Source organism: Artemia franciscana, chromosome 5, assembly GCF_032884065.1.
Source record: "Artemia franciscana chromosome 5, ASM3288406v1, whole genome shotgun sequence".
Taxonomy (NCBI): Eukaryota; Metazoa; Arthropoda; class Branchiopoda; order Anostraca; family Artemiidae; genus Artemia; species Artemia franciscana.
Window position 1 is genome coordinate 55,753,326 of NC_088867.1, and position 20,539 is coordinate 55,773,864.

General features: G+C 34.8%; 1 protein-coding gene across 2 annotated transcripts in view; it reads right to left on the minus strand.

Annotated features, from left to right (window-relative positions):
- LOC136027613 (hemicentin-2-like) overlaps nt 1-20,539 on the minus strand; it is a 140,437-nt gene that overhangs the window by 87,948 nt on the left and 31,950 nt on the right. For both annotated transcript variants that reach the window (XM_065705028.1, XM_065705029.1), the window contains exons 4-6: nt 8,462-8,605; nt 4,686-4,877; nt 3,094-3,354 (exon numbers count right to left, since the gene is read on the minus strand). In XM_065705028.1, the coding sequence (XP_065561100.1) occupies nt 3,094-3,354; nt 4,686-4,877; nt 8,462-8,605 (597 nt within the window). The remainder of the gene's footprint in view (nt 1-3,093; nt 3,355-4,685; nt 4,878-8,461; nt 8,606-20,539) is intronic.

Genomic DNA, 20,539 nt, shown 5'->3' on the forward strand with positions numbered 1-20,539 from the left:
GGGCATCTAGGCCCCCTCCCACGCTCATTTTTTTCCCAAAGTCAACGGATCAAAATTTTGAGATTGCCATTTTGTTCAACATAGTCAAAAACCATAATAACTATGTCTTTGGGGATGACTTACTCCCCCACAATCCCTGGGGGAGGGGCTGCAAGTTACAAACTTTGACCAGTGTTTACATATGGTAATGGTTATTGGGAAGTGTACAAACGTTTTCAGGGGGATTTTGTTTGGGGGTGGGGCTGAGGGGAGGGGGCTATTTTGGAGGAATCTGTCACGGGGGAAGAAAAATTCAATGAAAAGGGCGCATGATTTTCTAGCATTACTATAAGAAAACAATGAAAAATAAACATGAAAACGTTTTTTTCAAATGAAAGGAAGGTGTAGCATTGAAACCTAAAACGAACAGAGATTATTATGCATATGAGGGGTTCTAAAAATACTTTAGCATAAAGAGAGAGGTATTTAGGAGGAGATAAATAACTAGCTCTTTATGCTAAAGTATTTTTAGTAATTTCAACTATTTATTCTACGGCCTTTCTGATTCAGGGGTCATTCTTAAAGAATTGGGACAAAACTTACGATTTAGTGTAAAGAGCGAGGTATTAACGAGGGTACAGACCCCCTCGTATACATAATAAAAATATAAGATTATGGAAGTTTGTTACGTAAGTTAATTCTTAAGTTACGTACATTTTTTACTAATAAAAACGTCCGTTAAAAATTAAAAGTTCTAGTTGCCTTTTTAAGTAACCGAAAAATTGGAGGGCAACTAGGCCTCCTTCTCCCCCCCCTTGTTTCTCAAAATCGTCTGGTCAAAACTAAGAGAAAGCCATTTAGCCAAAAAAAGAATTAATATATAAATATCATTTTAATAATTTATGTGCGGAGAGCCAAAACCAAACATGCATTAATTCAAAAACGTTCAGAAATTAAATAAAAAAAAACAATTTTTTTTATCTGAAAGTAAGGAGCGACATTAAAACTTAAAACGAACAGAAATTACTCCGCATATGAAATGGGTTGTTCCCTCCGCAATCCCTCGCTCTTTACGCTAAAGTTTGACTCTTTGCCACAATTCTACTGTTTAAAACAATTAAAAGCTTTAGCGTTAAGAGCGAGGGATTGCGGAGGGACAACCCATTTCATATACGGAGTAATTTCTGTTCGTTTTAAGTTTTAATGTCGCTCCTTACTTCCAGCTAAAAAAAATTGTTTTTTTTTATTTAATTTCATAAGGGAGAGATTTTTTAATCTAACTTTTTGAGGCTATCGCAATAGGTTTACATCGAAAGGACCGTCTATTTGGAAATAAATAGAAAACATTTTTTCAAGATAAATGTAGAACTAGAAGTTAGTTCAAGGGTATAAGTATCCGAAGATTTTTCATAAGGGGGAGGGGTTTTTGTGTCTAAATTTTTTGAAATAATCGTAATAGGCTCAAACGGGAGGGACCATCTATTTACGGTAGGCGAATAGAAACTGTACCAGAATGGTAATGTTGGTAAACAAGTGTACCAGAATGAATTTGTTTACGGTTAGATGCGTCTGGAGGCAGAGCTGTATCCAGGATTTTTTAGGGGTCAAACTTCCTAAAACACCCCTGGATATGGCCCTAGCTGTTTTTTCATGGGAAAAAACCTTCCTAAAAATAGTTTTTTTTTATTCCAGTTAGAGACGTACGCAAGGGGAGATGAGTTTGTGGTCCAGAACCAAACAAGGTCCTAAAATTTCTTGAATTTCTTGGCACTTCTCATACAAATATCTGCTTTTATTATTGACCCCTTTCCCCACTCCCCTTGACCACAGTAGCTCTTGCTGAGAAACATGTCTGAGAGAGAATTTTCCATAGGTAGCTAACGTTGGACAAAAAAACGCAAAAAAAGCAAAAAAGACAATTTCTCATTAGTTTGATTCGTTCTATGAGTATGAAAATGGTAAGATTAGACGAGTAAACTTTCTATCTGAGGGAAAAGCTATATAGTTACAGATAAGTATTAAATAACCAAAGTATGATATATATATATATATATATATATATATATATATATATATATATATATATATATATAGATATGTCGGTTGCTTTGAGAAAGGAAGCCTAGTTAATTAAAATGAATCCAGTCAGTGCCTTAGATTCACATAACAAGACAAATTAGATGGTACAATTGAACTGATTTACAAAAGATCAAGAAGTAGATGACCTTTAATAAATTAATTATGTTGAAACAATCCTTGCATTGACAACATACTTGATGAAAGGAAACATCAAATTGATGTATGAATCTGCAAACCTACGTAATCTCAGGAGAAATTCAAAGAGGGCTTCTGTTTCTATGAACATTTGGAAATGAGATAAATAATGTGTCGTCAAGTACCAGTACGCACAGTCCTGACCTGGGTACAAAGAGGAGAGGGGATAGACAAAACTAAGTAAATGTTATTGGGAAACTATTTCAAGTTCAAAGAAAACATAACCGTGTTATGAGATACTCAGGATTTACAGATAAAGTTATTTCGGTAGAAATTAAAAGAAAACGTAACCTACCAGTACACACAACAAAGACCTTGGGATATGGGAGGGTTGTAGTTAGAATCATAAATCACTTTAAAACAGTAATAAAAACTAACAGGCAGTTGCGTCAATTCACGAAAATTTAGAAGGGGGCAAAATACATTTTGTAAGTCTAGGGAGGGAAGACAAATAAGCTTTTATAATGTAAATACACCAATGGGGGTTCCCAATCAGATTGCACCCTAAAGGGGTTATTTCTCAAAATCTAAGGGGTAAAAGAAATGTAGGATGCAAGTGCCCCCTGCTACCCCCAAATTGACACCTATGTTAACAGTATACTGAATATCTAACTACGGAGGATGGGGGGAGGCTTCCTAAAATAGTAAATTTTTACCAAGCTTTTTGGCATGTTTGATTCAAACAATCAAAAAAACCTACCTTCTTTTTACCACACTCCCGAAAAATAAATTCCTACACAGGTGTCTACTATGGCTACACAAAGCTATCGATGTAAAGTTTTACAATGAACACACCACTAAATAATTCGAAAATAATAATTTTGATTTAATACAACTTACATTTGACTTCAATTTCAACTGTTTTTGGTGCAGAAATGCCCATAATGTTTCTTGCTTCACAAGTATATGACCCACTGATACGTCTGCTCAATGGCTTTAGCGTCAATGTTTCTTGAATTGCGAGGGTCTCAGTGCTACCGGCTTTTTTCCAGACAATCGTGGCTGGTGGGTTGGCATCGGCAACGCATCGCATGGTAGCTGATAATGTACCTTCCTCTAGATCTCCAACGGGTGTATCGACGAGAGTGACAGTAGGAATGTCTGTATTAAGAAACTGTTTTAGAGGTTTTCCAGTCAAGCGACGATAATTAAGAACAGATTAGGGTTGCAAATGTTTTTTTTTCGTTTTTTCACGATAAAATATTCTTTTTTTATATATATGAATAAGTCACTTTCGGACTAGAAAATTTAATAACAATATTTTTTTAATATTAAAAGAATTTACATTTCCCTTTTTATTTCAGTCTTTTTGCAATCTGTTCCGCATGGCAGTACTGTTGAAATTTCTCCGAGTTGGGTACATAGTAACTAGCTATTGTGCTTGTAAACATAAATTGTGATAGAAGGCTAGGACTGTATACTGAACTTTTTTTTAACAAAAGAACTTTTGTTCAACGGGAGGAGACAGGGGACTAAAGGGTCTTTTTACCTACATTTTTGAAACCAATTCAAGAGCCGGAGAAGCCGTTTTAAGTTTTTTTTTTTGAGAAATAGTCTTCTTACCCGCAACTCTACGACCAACCAATGGACAGGAGAAATATTTCCTTGAATGGGGAGTGGAAGGAGTTTCAAACCTGGCACAAATCCTTCCAATGGATCTCCTTTAGATTCCGCCAAGAATCAAAACCAGACCCTTTGAGGACGGTTACCACTACGACCCTTATAATTTTCTGAGCTAACTATTCGGCAAAGTTTTTTCTATAGGCTAACAATCTAACGAAAGAAGCCATGGACTATAGGTGTCTTCTAGCAGACAAATTTCAGCCTCATTCCAGACACCGGAAGCAAACATTCTCATAATAGGCAGCTGTAACGTCAATGGTGTCACGCAAAAGTGTCGTTACTTACTTCCTTGACGCAACCTCAGAGAATCCTAAACAGGAATAAAACGAGAAAACACTAGAAATAGAAGAAAAAGATACAAGATACGTCAGAGCCAGTGAAACAAGAGAGGAATACAGAAATATTTCAGCCGTGATCTCGACTTACCCGGCCTTGGCGTACAAAGAAGAATAAAAATTTAGAGTTAAACATCCACCGAACCATATATTATCCTGTTATAATAGGTGGTGAGATTTTATACATATGTTTTTCTATTGTTATTTCTGCATTAAGGTTGATTGAGCAGAGGTCGTAATCGAAATATTTAGACTTTTCTGTCTTTTTTCACTTGCTCTGATTTAAAAAAATTGCTCTGATTTAAAACATTTTTTTCAATCGTTTTTTGTTTTGTTTTCCTGCATTTTCTCATTTTGTTATGCTTGGTCTAAAAAATTATTTAAAATAGGGACATTAAGGAAAACCTTAGCAGCAGGAAAGACCACGGCTATATCCCTCTTATAAGAATTTTTCATTAATAGAATAAAACTTACAGTGCACATTCATTCCTGTGGCCACTTCTTTTTCTCCATTTTCATATGCTTCATGCATAGCGACACACCTCAGCTTCTTTCCATGATCATCTCTACCAAACCGATGCTCCAAAATGGAAGACGAGGACCATTTTTTTGAGGCGCCAACTTCTGGTGCATCAGTTTGATTCGTTCGAAACAATTCACGATCCCCTAAAAATCAAGACCACGTCGTAAATAAACATGGAAAATTGTTTGAGACATTTATTTTCTTTTTCCGGTTGAAGATGAGTTTACATGTTGCAACTGTCGCTCTCAGTTTGGAGCGACATCTGAAATAGTCAAGACACAACATTTCTTGCTCCAAATTGACATTTCAATTTTAAATTGTTTTATGTCGCTGGGACAAGTAATAAATTCGAGATGCCCGTGGAGGGTGAATTCAAGCGTCTGAATAAAGTCTCTCTTATATCCATCCATCTGAAGGAGTTCAAAGGGCAAGATAAATCTAACTCTTCTGTTCTGATTTGACAGAAGCACTCTATTTTCTGAAATTTTGTGTTTCTATCTCTTAACCACTGATAATCAAGTAAAGACTAAAGTTTAACTGAAAGTATTAGGATAGTTTCACTTTAAAAGACATCAAGCCAATTTAAAACCCGATCAAGCACTTTTTAGCTCTCTTAGTCATTTCTATGAGTCTGAGGAAAAGCTCTTTTAATTCTAGGATTTCCTAAGTAGACAATGCAATAAGTAGCCAAAAATATTTATTTTGTCTCCAAAATATTTACTTACAGAAAATAAAAAAATACAAGACTAATGACAGGTCCAAGTAACAGATTAAAACCTTCAAACACATAAGGGTTACAAATAGCTATTTTCTTTAGATTCGCCTGTTGTTTTAAGGGTTTTAAGTTGTTTCCCCTCCCTCATATCTAAAGAAGAAATAGTGTAGCCTATATACACATATACACTACATAGTTATCAGATGGTTTAACCCCCCCCCCTACCCACCGATGGTGAGTTTTAAAGCAAATGTCCACAACTGCTTAATTAAATGGTATCTATACAAGTGCAAGGTTTGTCTACCATCATCTATGAAAGATTCAGAAAAATTTGGGCTTTACCAAATGATAGAACCATGTCTTAGGCCGTATCCAGGGGAGGAAGGTTAGAGGGATTGAATCCCCCCGTCGAAATGTTTGTCCGGTTCGTAAAAACGCAACAAAAATGAATATAGGCAAATTATTGATGCATTTTTTAAAGCTTTTTGCGAACACCCCCTCCCCAGAAAAAAATCTGGATACGACCCTGACCGTGTGTAGTTGATTTAGTTTTTAATTATCGCTCAATAAATTTCTGCATGCTTGCGCGACGCACCTTAGTCAAACAGTTCGTGGTAACGAACTGTAGTAAGGAGCGACCCGGCTCAATAGTAAACGAAACTCTAAAAAACGGAATTTCAATGCTAAAAGATATATCAAAAGAATCTGATTTTTATGATGATTTTAAATATATAAGTTTCATCAAATTTAGTCTTTGTCATCAGAAGTTACGAGCCTGAGAAAATTTGCCTTATTTTGAAAAATAGGGGGTAACACCCCCTAAAAGTCATAGGATCTTAACGAAAATCACACCATCGCATTCAGCGTATCAGAGAACCCTACAGAAAAAATTTCAAGGTCCAATCTACAAAAATGTGGAATTTCATATTTTTTGCCAGAAGACAAATCACGGGTGCGTGTTTATTTGTTTGTTTGTTTTTTGTTTTTTTTCCCAGGGGTCATCGTATCGACCAAGTGGTCCTAAAGTATTGCAAGAGGGCTCATTCTAACGGAAATGAAAAGTTCTAGTGCCCTGTTTAAGTGACCAAAAAAATTGGAGGGCACCTAGGCCCCCTCCCACGCTCTTTTTTTTCCCAAAGTCAACGGATCAAAATTCTGAGATAGCCATTTTGTTCGGCATAGTCGAAAATTATAGTAACTACGTCTTTGGGGATGACTTACTCCCCATAGTCCCTGGGGGAATGGCTGCAAGTTACAAACTTTGACCAATGTTTACATACAGTAATGGTTACTGGGAAGTGTACCGACGTTATCAGGGTGATTTTTTTTTGTTTGGGTGTGGGGTTCAGGGGAGGGGGCTATATGGGAGGATCTTTCCTTGGAGGAATATTTCATGGGGGAATAGAAATTCAATGAAAAGGGCGCAGGATTTTCTAGCATTACTATTAAAAAAAAAACAATGAAAATATAAACATGAAAAAGTTTTTTTTCAATTGAAAGTAAGGAGAAGCATTAAAACTTAAAACGAACAGAGATTATTACGCATATGAGGGGTTCTAAAAATACTTTAGCATAAAGAGCGAAGTATTTAGGAGGAGATGAATACTTCGCTCTTTATGCTAAATTATTTTTAGTAATTTCAACTATTTATTCTACTGCCTTTCTGATTCAGGGGTCATTCTTAAAGAATTTTGAGAAAACAAGATTTAGTGTGAAGAGCGAGGTATTAACGAGGGGACCAACCCCTGCATATATATAATCAAAATATAAGAATATAAAATTTTGTTACGTAAGTTAATTCTTAAGTTACGTATATTTTTTACTAATAAAAACGTTTGTTAAAAATTAAAAGATATAGTTGCCTTTTTAAGTAACCGAAAAATTGGAGGGCAACTAGGCTTCCTTCCTCACCCCTTATTTCTCAGAATCGTCTGATCAAAACTAAAAGAAATCCATTTAGCCAAAAAAAAAATTAATATACAAATTTCATTTAATAATTTATGTACGGAGAGCCAAAATCAGACATGCATTAATTCAAAAACTTTCAGAAATTAAATAAAAAAAACAAGTTTTTTTAAATGAAAGTAAGGAGCGACATTAAAACTTAAAACGTACAGAAATTACTCCGTATATGAAAGGGGCTTTTCCTCCTCGACACCCCGCTCCTTGCGCTAAAGTTTGATTCTTTCTCACAACTCTACTTTTTAAAACAATAAAATCTTTAGCGTAAAGAGCGGGATGTCGAGGAGGAAAAGCCCCTTTCATATACGGAGTAATTTCTGTTCGTTTAAAGTTTTAATGTCGCTCCTTACTTTCATTTCAAAAACTTGTTTTTTTTATTTAATTTTTAAATCTAAAGCTGCAAATTTGTAACTGTAAATGGCACTGTAAATATATTGTATTTACTTAAAAATGTTGAAGTAAAATAGCGTTTTTCTAAAACGCGCTGCTTTTTTGGAATATAAAGAATACAATTATGTCTTGATTAAGGTGCGGTTTTTCTCCGGTGAATAAATTTTAGATTTGATTAAGAATACATTTAGTTTAGAGCATTCAGATAGTTCTAATATATCTTTAAGATTCTTTCTTTATATCTTTTCTCTTCTTTTATCTTATCTTTTTATTTTATCTTTTTTAATTTTTTAATTTTTTATTTTATCTTTATCTTATCTTTTTATCTTATATCTTTTAGTAGTAATATCTTTTATTGTTCTTTATATCTCTCTTATATCTTTTAATATCTTTAAAAATGATATCTTTCAAATTCCTAGAAAAAGTATGTAGTTTCTTGTATTAAACCATTTAGAAATCAGTTTCCAAAGTTGATTTTATTTTTTAGCTCATCTATCCTTTCTATCAATTTAAGTTAGCATGTTAATTTTCAAGACAAAAACTTGCATTGCTGAAAAATTACAGTAATTAAAATCAGTAATTTATCAAACCAACTACTTGTTAAATCGACAAGTATAATAAGAAAGCGAAAGTCTAACCAAAAGCTTACCATGTACTTACCAATGAACCACCGGATTTTAGGTGGAGGGTTTCCAAATCGACTTATACATTTGATTTTACTCTGAACACCAGATTGAATAGTTAGGTTCATGCGCGGGAGCACCAAAGTTGAGTTCAGCTCCATGTGCAGTGTTGTAGGTGCAACTGCAAAGAAGTAGTACAAATAAAGAATGAATAGATATATATAAACTAAAATAAACAAACTCACCATAGAAAGTTTGTTCTATGAAACAAACCTTAGCTCCCTTTGTCTAAGCGAATTTAAATGGTCTAAGGTTGCATGGATGCTAAGGCACATAAGCAAATTTTTTTTTTCGGGGATGGGGAAAATAATAATAGAAAATTTTAAAATGAAAGTTTAACAGTACCGTAAATTAATATAAATGATATTAAATAAATAATAATTAATATATACGAAAATAAAATTTTTAATAATATAAAATTAATTTGAATCAGAAGTGCCCAGAATTTTCGAAAAACTTAGAATTTCTTGGAACTTGGGCATGAATCCCTCCCCTCCCAACTTTGTATGTCCTTGTTCCTGTTATATTCAAGAACAAAGCTTACTCGGGACCAGAGCCGTGTCCATGACATTTTTTGAGAGGGGGGGAGGGGCGTTTTCTGTTAAAAAAAACTTTGAATATGCACCAAAAACATGTTTATATGGAGTTTTGCTGCATTTTTTTGAGTCGGACAAAACTATGAGAGGGGTTCAAAATCCCTACCCTTCCCTTTACTGGATACGACTTTGTTCAGGAGCCTGAAATCCTGGACCTGTGTTGTCCTGCGATTTGCGCCAAAAGGTACATCTCTTAGCACTTGGATGTTTTTGAAAAGAAAGTAATTAGAGAAGATTGATTAAGCTTTAGGATAATGAATGACTTCGTGACTGAAAATAGAAATCTATTACGAAGAAAGTCTCTTAGCTCCAGCTTGGATTTGTTTTCATCTCCAGTAAGCTATTTACAAGCTGTAGATCGCTTGTGGTAAATAAAAAGGTAGTATTTCATACATTTTATCGGAAAGCAAAAGAACTAAACAGTTTGTTTTGATGTTTTTTTATTGTTTTTTTCTTGTTCTTCTTTTTTGGTATTAGATGTCGTCATTTCTAAAAGAAAAATTTTCCCCGACATTCCAAAATTTGACCGGTAATTCTTTGATTAAAAGCTCAAATTTCTAACTATTTTCAGAATAAGAAAAAAGAGCATAATAAATTTTGAAATAAAAAAAGAGATGAATTTGATAATTTTAAGAACCAAAGATGAACATTTGTTGGAATTACTTTAAGAAATGTTATGAACGCACTTTAAATAGCTGTAAAGGACATGGATCAGAGTTATAACATAAATTCTACAGGAGAGTGGAAGGACTAAACAGTTTTCTTCGATGTTTTTTTTCTTTTTTGGGGGTGAGGTTAGACCACCAAAAATTTGCAAGCTACTCTTTGATTTGGGTTTATTGTTTATAATTCTGTTTTTATCTGCTATTTTATTTTAGTTTTTAGTTTTTCCAATTTGAGTTTTGTTTCATTTTGATATCCACGTTGTTGGTATTTGTCATTTATTTATTTCATTCTCTTTTTCCAGGTCTCAACCGTTCCCATATTCATTTAGAAAATGAGAGCTTGATTTTCTAAGACTTTCTCTAATATTCTTGAGGAAGGAAAGCAATTATTTTCTCGAAATATTCGTTTTTGTTGCATTCAGTATTCTCGTTAGTCTTATAAAACCCCATTTTCACTTTTCTTCTCTTCTGTTTTTTTTTTGTGATGATAGGCCAATGTGGTTTACGGAATTGTCTTGTAAATTTACAGGAGAGGGAGAACTTTAAAGTTGTTTTAATGTTTCTTTGTTTTTTGTTTTTTTTTTTGTGGCTGGGGGATCTAGATGTGACTGTTTGTAAAAGAAAAAATTTCATCTATTTTTAAATTAAAACTCAAATTTTCGACTTTTTTTAGAGGAAGAAAAGAGAACACAATAAATTTTGGAAAAAAATTTAACTATGTTAGAAATTCAAGAAGACAGAAGAAAACGAGTTAAACCAACCCAAAAACCAAACCAATAGGCATTATATGATGTAACATGTAACATTTTGAGCCAACCCATGGGCATTACTTTCTATAAGATGTAACATGTAACATTTTGAACTACCGTATCGGATATGAATAAGTTTTTCAATTTTCATCGTTCCACTGGGTACTACAGCGATGGTATCAGTAAGCCTACATACAAACGGGAATCTACTTTTTCTTTAAAGAAGGACACATTGATTGATGGCAACATGGCACCGTCTCATTAATCGCCTCTAGTCGCAGTTGCCATGGTCGCAGTAGCCAGGCAAAGAGACATTCTCAAAGTAATTTCTTGCCTTAGAGATGCAAGAATAATGCTGAATAATGACTCTTGTAAATCTATCCACAACTTATAATGGCAATTTTTGGGACAACATAAACAATTTGCATGAATCTAAAAAGATCGTCAAACGTATCATGAATGGCACCCGAGAACGGCAATTAAAAGAGAAAGCACTATCTTGTCGAAATAACTGCCCGCGGGACGATAGTTTGTGTTTCTTTAAAAGTAATGGGGGGATCTGGGGAAGGAGGGAATGGGGGAAGGAGGTGGACATGGAGGGTTAGTCCCTTCAATAATTCAGAGAAAATTTTTTATATATCCCATGCTTCTTGACTACCTAGATATGGATCCCTCTGTCCCCCTCCTTCCAATAAAAATGCTGAAGACTCGCCCATGACCCATAGAGATCGAAAATTTGTCTTTTCCGTTATCAAAAGATTTCATTTCTATTGAGCTACCAGAGGGTCATATTCCAAAGCATAGCTGTACCACCCTTTGCCGTTTTGTTTTTTTGCCTACAAATTCTGTTACACATTGTTGAATGTTTTGTCTTCACTTCTCAATTTTATTTGGTTTAAAATTTGTTTTCTGGTATTTTAGGGACGCAGGTGGGGGGGGGGGGGGTTGGCCTCAGGGATCAGACCTTATCCCAAAATATTAAATTGCCCAGTTATTGGATACTCCTTATTCAAATTATCTAATGAAATTTATTTTCATTATTATCCGAAAAATATCTCTGTGTGTGTGCCTGTGTTATATTAACACTTATTTACATGGTTTGATAGCTTTCCAAAAAAACAGTTACTACTTTTCTAGGGCATCACTAAATTACATCATTATTCTTACTAAGTAATAATTACTAAGCTGCAGATTTCAGGTCTGAAACTTTCAGTCCCGTTTTAGTCCCCAAAATGAGCTGTTTATCCATGTGTTTTCTTGCTCTCAAATATATTTTATTCTTATCCCCCCCCTCTTCTCCACTCAATAAGTCACTTATTGGTCCATCTTTATTTTATTTAGAAACTAACGTTCATTGGAAATGTCAATATAAAATTAAAGTAATATATACTTAAATGTACAGCAAAACTCATTCTTAAAAAAGAAGAAAAAAAAAATGATCGGTAAAAATTTTTCATTTCCCTATAAGACAAACCTGTTTGGTTCACAGGAAAATCAGGAGAATACTCGTATGTCAGAACTTTACATATTTTCAGGAGTAACATGTCGCTGTTGTGAAAAACTTGGGGGGGGGGGGGTATCCGAAAAGTCCTAGGTCCTTGGAAGAAGTCAGTATCCAGGGTTAGCTCTTGGCTGTTCAAGGGAAATTGAAAATGCTTCAATCCCCAATCACTTTAAAATGTCACGCGTATGACACGCTTCTTAATTGAGCGTATCAAATGACGGAAATAGAAACGGTTGAGCTGTGAATTTATTGTAAAAGCCCTCTTTGTCAGGGAAGTGAGTAAAAATCTGTCGGCTTAAAGACCACACATGAAAAGCTCAGACTTTTGCCAATAGCACCCGAATATAAAATTTACACATGGTTTACAAAACATTCAGAGTGAGGAATTATACACTTTTGAAAATAATATACGCCAGGCGACACGTGGTGGATCGGCATTGGTATTAGCCGAAGAGGCGCGGTATTGAAGAAACATGGTACCTATGAGGCAAAGAGGTATGGAGGGATAAACTTTTACAACTTATATCGTAGGGCAAATGTGGTACGCATCGCATAACCTGTTGGAAGTGTTGAAAACCCGATAAGGCATGGTGGAGCAGTAGCATTTCGGGTTATACTCTAAGTGGGGAGAGTAAGCAACCTCTAGGTTCAAGTTGGCTGGGTTGTGGACACATGTTAATCTATTTTATTTGTTTAGAAATCAAGGTTTTCTAAGGTTTGGAAAAAGGGAAATCATTTTAATCATAGTTCTAAAAGCTTTGTTCTTCTAAACCCATGGATTACATCTGGGCTTGTCAAAATCTAGAGAAGGAAAAATAACCTCTCAAAGGCTTATAAGTCCAAAACACTTTCAACGAGTGCTATTCGTCTTTGTCAATTCAAAATCTAAAGGAATATATATATATATATATATATATATATATATATATATATATATATATATATATATATATATATATATATATATATATATATATATATATATATATATATGTGTGTGTGTGTGTGTGTGTGTGTGTGTGTGTGTGTGTGTGTGTGTGTGTGTGTGTGTGTGTGTGTGTGTGTAATTCCTTGTGTAGGATTAAATGAAAAAAATAAGCTTTTTTAACTTAAAGTAAGGAGCTACATTAGAACTCAAAACGAACAGAAATTACTTCGTATATGAAAGGGGCTGCTCCCTCCTCAACGCCCTACTCTTTACGCTAAAGTTTAACACTTTATCTCAACTCTACTTTTTAAAACAGTAATAAACTTATAGCGTAAAGAGCGGGGCGTTGAGGAGGGAGCAGCCCCTTTTATATACGAAGTAGTTTCTGTTCGTTTTTTTAAGGTCACATTAATTTTAAGGTCACATCTCAGTATTTTAAGCAAACGGAAACATACTTTTCCCGGATCAATTTTGAAAATTCTTTTTCACAGCTTGATCCAATCTTATGTTTCTTACTTTTCAAAAGTATGGATGTCAACCTTTCCTTCACTATTAAAATCACTTTCTGAGTTTTACAGTAAAGCAAGAAACCCCATTCAGGAAACTAATCGTTCATGAGCTATCCAATTACTTGATCTCGAGTCACTGTATATTCTTTAGTGTGCATGTTTTACTTTTTCTCACCTTCATGGTGACCTCCCCCAGCACCTACAATTTCCATTATCTTTCACCTCTGATCAGAATAATTACAATCTTCACAATTCAAAAAATCATATTTAAGTTCCTTTTACTCCTTGTGCAAGGTCAGATTTTAATCCTTTAATGGCGAGTCATATTGTATGGAATATGTTGCCTGAATCAGCTCGAAGGGGTCACTCATTCGGTTCGTTCGAAAAAATTGTTAGAATTCTTTGACATCTTAGAATTTATTTTTTTCTATTTATTTTTAGCTTTTTATTTATTTTATTTTATATATATATTTTTATTTTGAGTCTATCAAGTCTACTTAATTAATTTAGTCTATTCAATCTATTCGATTTTGTTTTCCATATTTTTATTTCATTTGTATTTTCTCTTCTTCTCCTTTTTGCTTTTCTCTCTGTGAGTAAGTCATTTTTTTTTTCTTCTCTGAGCTAGTGACTCGTTTGTCATTCCCTTTCTTTACAGGCCAAAGAGCCTTCGGGAGAATAGTAAAATTTAATATTGTATGTGTATTTCATGACGAATAGATCTTATCTTAGGAACATGTTAGTAGAAAAAGAGAGAATTAAATAATTCCTTAATTTGTTAATGCCACAACAAACAAGCATTGGAATAAGGGCGTGTCCTTTGGTTCTTTATCTTTAATTACAAATAGCCAAAAGCCCATACATTATATAAAAAAAGACCTAGATCAAGCATAATTGCAAATAATCACAATAAATGAATAAATGAAACCCAAAACAAACAGACATTCCAATAGATAACCGAGTCAAACTCAAAACAAGCAGAAATTAACATGGGTCGGACTGGCAATCTCCTTGCCTTCTTAAGACCAGCGCATAACTTGCACTTCACTGAAAAACAATTGCAATTGAATATACGTTGTCAAATCAATATACATATGCTGATATTTGTTTCTTAAAGTCTCAATGATTTTTATCTTATTAAAGTTAAATAAATGAAAATAGTCAAATGCACTTTTTTCAGTATAGTACATATTACCTGTTGGTCTTGAGAAGTCATGGAGGTTGTCGGCCGTTCTCATCGGGAGAAGGCAAGGGGGTTATCAGCTGTTTTGGTCTTGAGAAAGCGTGGGGGTTGTCAGCCCTACTCATGTTAGTTTCTGCTTGTTCTGAGTTTGATTCGGTTATATATTAAAATTTCTCTTCGTTTTGGGTTTCATTTGTTTATTGAAGGTGACTTCTCAAACTTCTACGCTTGGTAGATGATTCGATTGTAATTCTACTCATTTTCGGTTTAATGGAGTTCTTTACTTTTCTTTGAAAGAATATTTGATCGATTTTTTTTTTATTTAGTTTAAAAAAAAAAACAGAATAAAACTTCATAGAACAAAACTGTGCACAAATATGACACTAAACCACTATCCTTGTGAGTTTTTTTAACTGAATTTTCTTTCTGAAAAAAATCAATCTTGAAACACAAGCCTTGTTCAAATTTCAAAGAGTGCCCACCCAGTTTTAAAAATGCTGTTTTTAGGCTTGCGAAAATAATTTTCATTTGTGTGCAACTAAAATTCCAGCAAACTTTTTTTCTGCAAAAGAATTACAGGAAATTAAGATTCCTTGTTCTTTTTGTCATGCTCCTAGCCAAAAAGAAACGTAATTAAACTACAACAACCATTGAAAGAAAGGCCGTATAAAAGGGGAAGATACCGGTTTTACCCCCCCCCCCCCCTCTCCTCTCCAAAATTTAGGCATGACTTTTAAAAAGATAAAAAAATTCACATAGTTAGATTTTGATTCCTTTTTTTAGTTTTCTTTCTACCCCACCCCCTAACAAATATACCCCCCCCCCGAAAAAAATCACTGATACGACCTTGAATAAAAGTACATGTTTATTTCCAGATTAAGTGAAATCGATTTACTCGCCTATTTAAGTATTTGGCGGGAAGACGAGTTGGTGTCACCCTTGGCATTTGGGCAATTTCTAACTCAGAGACAGATTTTTTTTTTTTTTTGAATATTTAATTCTTCAAGCCAAGAAAATTTTCTTCTTTGCGTATTCCATGGATTTAACCATTGAAAAGAAAAAAATAATTAAACAGCATATATTCAATTTATATTACTGGTACATGACTGAAACTGCCTAGATGTAATCTTCTCAAATGTTGAAGCGCTTAATATAAAAATGTCTTCTTTATTAAGACTTTATAAAATCAAACTCCTCAAATCACCTTATAAAAATCTTTTTATATTTTCCGATGAATCTAAATACACAATTAAAAAGAAATAATATGTTGCGAAACAATTATTACTAAACAAAACCATATTCAATAGCTTTACTGGACAATCTGCTATAAAATAAGCTTAGCTTCTGGTAAAGTTTGAAGATGAAGAAACTTGATCCACTATTGCTTTGTTAACAATTTTTGTAAAGCCGAATTTCCTAGTTTAGGAATCAGCTTGAAATTCCATAAGACTTGGTTTCAAGGTTTGCCATGTTCATAAATTCTGCTTCAAGAGCAGGGTTGTCTATCACATGGACACACGTATTGTTAAAAGTCTGCATTCCTATGTCCCGGGGTATGGTGCAATGGCTTAAAAGGGCGAAATAGTGACGCGCTTTGTAAATTTATAGCATTTGCCAACTGGATGTATATTTCGGTAAAAAAAAAATGTCACGTTCCACCAAAGTAAAGCTTTTTCTCTTTTTTTTTGAATATCCAGGTTTTACCAGAGATGCCGTAAGCAAAGGATTTTACCCAAAGTAAGGAATTTATATGTTTTTTTAGTCGTTCTGTATGATTTTTTTTTTCTTTTCATTATATTTGATGTTAAATGGCCGCTTTGGATGAGGTTTACAACACGTATTTTGGGCAATAATAGAAAGAAAGAAATTTTATTTGAGCCCTACGGCCATACACAGCATGATTTAATAATACAACACTGCACAGAACACACACTCAATATAAAACAATACTTATTTTCATTCACTCGGGCTCGACTGAGCCTCTCCCGCCTTTTCCACATATCGTGCCATTTTGCATATGGTTCCAGGCATTGAAGACCTCAGGATATCAGAAAGCAGCACCAACCGATGGTCTCCCCAAATTTCATCCCTAAGACTTTCAAGCTCCTGGCACTCCATGAGGAAATGGGCTAAATTATTATTCTCTTTTCCGCAATGCCCACACTTACCATGTGTACCCTTATTTTTTTTAAATTTCTGTCCCCTATGTACTGGAAGGCAATTTCCCCTCAACTGAATCTATGATTTTTAATATCTAAAAGGTAAATTTATCTTAAAATAATATTCTTCCCCAAAAATTTCTTTTACTTTACTATATTCCTTCAGTGTTTCCGACGAACGTACTAAACAACCCCACTCTTGTATCTCTTGGTCTATCAATCTCTGCATAATTTCTGGAAGGCATTGTGTGTTTTCGGGTCCGTTTCCTTCCATCCACAAATAAGAGAGGCCTAGTTTGTCAAGAGATTTCTTGATTTGTTGAGTCCAAGTGGTTTTCCTATTAATTCGAGGCAAATCACTATAAGCTTGTTTAGCCAATCGGTCCTCAGGAAGTTGGGTTAATATCAGCCAAAACTTAAATACTTGATAAAGCCGGTGCAATTTCAGTGAGAAGATGCCGAAGTCTCCTTTGACTAGCTGGTTATGTGTTGTCTGGTGCAGCCCGAAGAGTCTTTTGTAGTATCTAAACTGAACTGATTCTAGCCTTTCCGCGGCCTCCAGGCCCCATAGCTCAGCTCCGTAATGGATTGCCGGTTTAATTTTCGAATCAAATATTTGCATAAACATTTTTAATAACTTCGACTTTTTCACTAGGTCATTACGTAATATTGCACCCACTGCTGCTTTCCCTCGCTTTGACATTTCGTTCATATGTTCCTTCCAACTGCAGTTAGGTGTCAGGGTAAATCCCAGATACTTCGCCTTTTCCGCTACCTTAATCTCTTGTCCTTTGAACCGAAATTTCTCGTTCTCGACTAAATTCCTTCTTCCTCCTTTATTGAAGATCATTATCTCCGTCTTCCCGAGGTTTAGACGTAGTTTCTTCGATTCAAGGTATTCTGCCACCAGGTCAATTAAAATTTGTAGTTCACGAGCTGCTTTCGCTACTAATGCCATGTCGTCGGCGAACAGCAGAGCCGAGATCATTCTGTTGCCGAGCTTAACGGTTGGGGCCCATCTTTTTTCCAAGAATTCTACGATGTCGTTTACGAATATTCCGAATAGCCGAGGTGACAGGGTACTTCCTTGTTTAACACCTCTTGTCTGTTCAAATATCCTCGAGTCACCTTTTCCAAACACTCTAACGACTGCTTTTGTACTTCCATACATATTAGCTACCAGCTTTGCGAAATGACCTGGTAGTCCAAATTTAATTAATTCCATTGTCAGTAATTCCCTATCCACGCTATCGAAAGCTTTTTGGAGGTCTAAAAAAGCCACGTAAAATTTATTTTTCCTCTTCCATATTTTCCAGAAAGGGCATGCAGTACAAACATTCTGTCCGCTGTATTGTATCCGGCCCGGAAGCCTCCTTGCTCTTCTTTAATTTTTTCGTACACTTCAAGCCATTTTGACAGTCTCACATCAATAATTTTATCAAATATTTTACTCGTCGTTGGAATTAGGGATATGGGTCTATAGTTGGAGTGTTCCTCCGCATTTCCCTTTTTGAAAAGCGGCAAAATTACTGACGTCTTCCATGCTTCGGGCCATTTACATGTGCTAAGAATTGCATTGAAGATGAGGACCATTATGGGAACGAATGACAGTGCGACCTCCTTATAAACCATGATAGGGTTTCCATCCAGCCCCGGCGCTGTGCCCCCCTTCTGATTCTTCAAAATGTTTTATTTCCTCCTCCTTTGTTTCCTCCAGCAAACTGTAGTCATGCTCTTGGAGTTCCCTCCGTCGGGATAGAATTTAGCACTCCAAGAGGTGCTGTGTCGTTTCCTATTTCAAAATATGGTGGCCATGTTTCTGGTTCTGGGCATTTTTGTTGGGTAGATTTTCTTTTCTCAGGTTTCCAGTTATATTTTTCCTAATATAACTGGTAAAAAAATAAACTCTGGTTTTTGAGACTTGAAGATGGGCACATTTTAGCTAGAAAGGACACATTTATTATGGTCAGAGGACAAATTTATGGACCAAAAATTAGCGAGCCCTGTGTATACTGTATGTATTTTGGCACAACACATAAAGGTTATGACTCAAGTGTTGATATCCCAGCGTCAAAAAAAGAGAAAAAAACAGTAGCGATCCGTTTGATGTTTCAAAAACATTTTGGGAAGCCTGTCAATAAAAATATTTCGCTAATTGAAACAACTTTGCTATGCACAACGCAAAAAATAGGGTTTAAAACCCATTGAACTCAATGCCCACTTTGAGGAGCTGGTATATGGCACAATTAGTATCAGACAGATGGTTCAAATTCCATCGAAACTAAAAAAGAACATATTTAATTGAAATAATAAATACGATTAACTAAGAATGCCGTTATCTACCGGTATTTTTTCTTTACTTATTTTATTTTCTCCGCTGTTACGCCTAGTTTGTTAACAAGTCAAATTAGTGCCCCAGAACGACCCTGAACGAGACGTTTTTTGTTTTATAATTTGGTCCCGATTTACCATACTATTACATTAATTCTTTGTTCGGCATATTTCGAGACCAACTGAAGAGGGAAAAGCTAACTCATGGGTTTATTATATGGGAGTTATTATATTAAAATAATAAGTGGTAAATAAACAGGCTGAGTCTTCGAATAAATGTCAGATTATTTAATAAACTATCAACCGTGCCAAAAAAATCTTAGAATTTTGATTCTGATTTACCATTTCATTCTATACAAGCTTTGTTCTGTATATTGACAGAATACCGGAAGAACGAAAAAAAAAAATCTTTTTTTCTAACCTGAAGTATAAACGGTCTGCTGGCCTTTCGAGTCTATTGCCATTAGTTAGTTGAACAATAAATACGAGCTCACTGTGCAGCATGAAAAAAACATTTATGACGTTTTTGCTTATGACAATTTGCATATGACAATTATATCGACCCTTGAGGAACACAAAGCTTTGATGAAAACTAACTCATGGGGCTACGCAATTTAGGGTGCGTAGTGTGAGACTCATTTAACGATGATGGATACAGCCGTAAAAAAAAAAAAAAAACCTCAGAAACTTAAACAAAGTTGTCACCTAAGACTTGTCACTAACAATTTTGTAATTAGCAAGTCTAACCCTTGTCCCTTAACAAACTTGATTAAGGGAAATTATGACTATTTTATTATATTCTAGACCTGAAAGAGCAATGTCTTTAGTAGGCTTGACCATCTCAGGTAATGATTAAAAAGCTGTGTTCTGATAATGCACTGTATCGTAGTTTTGACCCTTTACCAGTAAAAAAAATCCTCTGATGCTAGACATCTCCCTCCAAATGCATCAGACCAGCATTTACTTATGACATGGTTATAATCAGACTTACTTTTACCAAGTGGCCCCAATTCATGAATGTTTAGTGGGTAGAGGAGGAATTTGTGTCTTCTGAACCAGGGGGAGAGGGAATTCTGTTGTTTTTATTTATTTTTCAAAGAAAATACCATAAAAAGTGTTTTTCATAGAAGATATAGAAAAAAGAAATCTTCAAAATCTAGGAGGGCAAAAAACCCAAGAGGGGCATTATCTCCCTTGCCCTTTCCTCTAATGGCTACTTCGTTTTTTGTTTTTACCTAAGAAGCATTCCCTGCTGAAATCATAAAAAAAACAATAATAAATAAAAAATTGCTTATAAAAGTTCCAGGAACAGAAATTTGGGAATTTAAAGATTCTAAATTTTTAATAAAACTGTTGGGGAATAGCTCATACTTACTCCACAATGAAATTCAAACCTTTTCCCCTATTCGATGATAAAACACATCTTTCCTC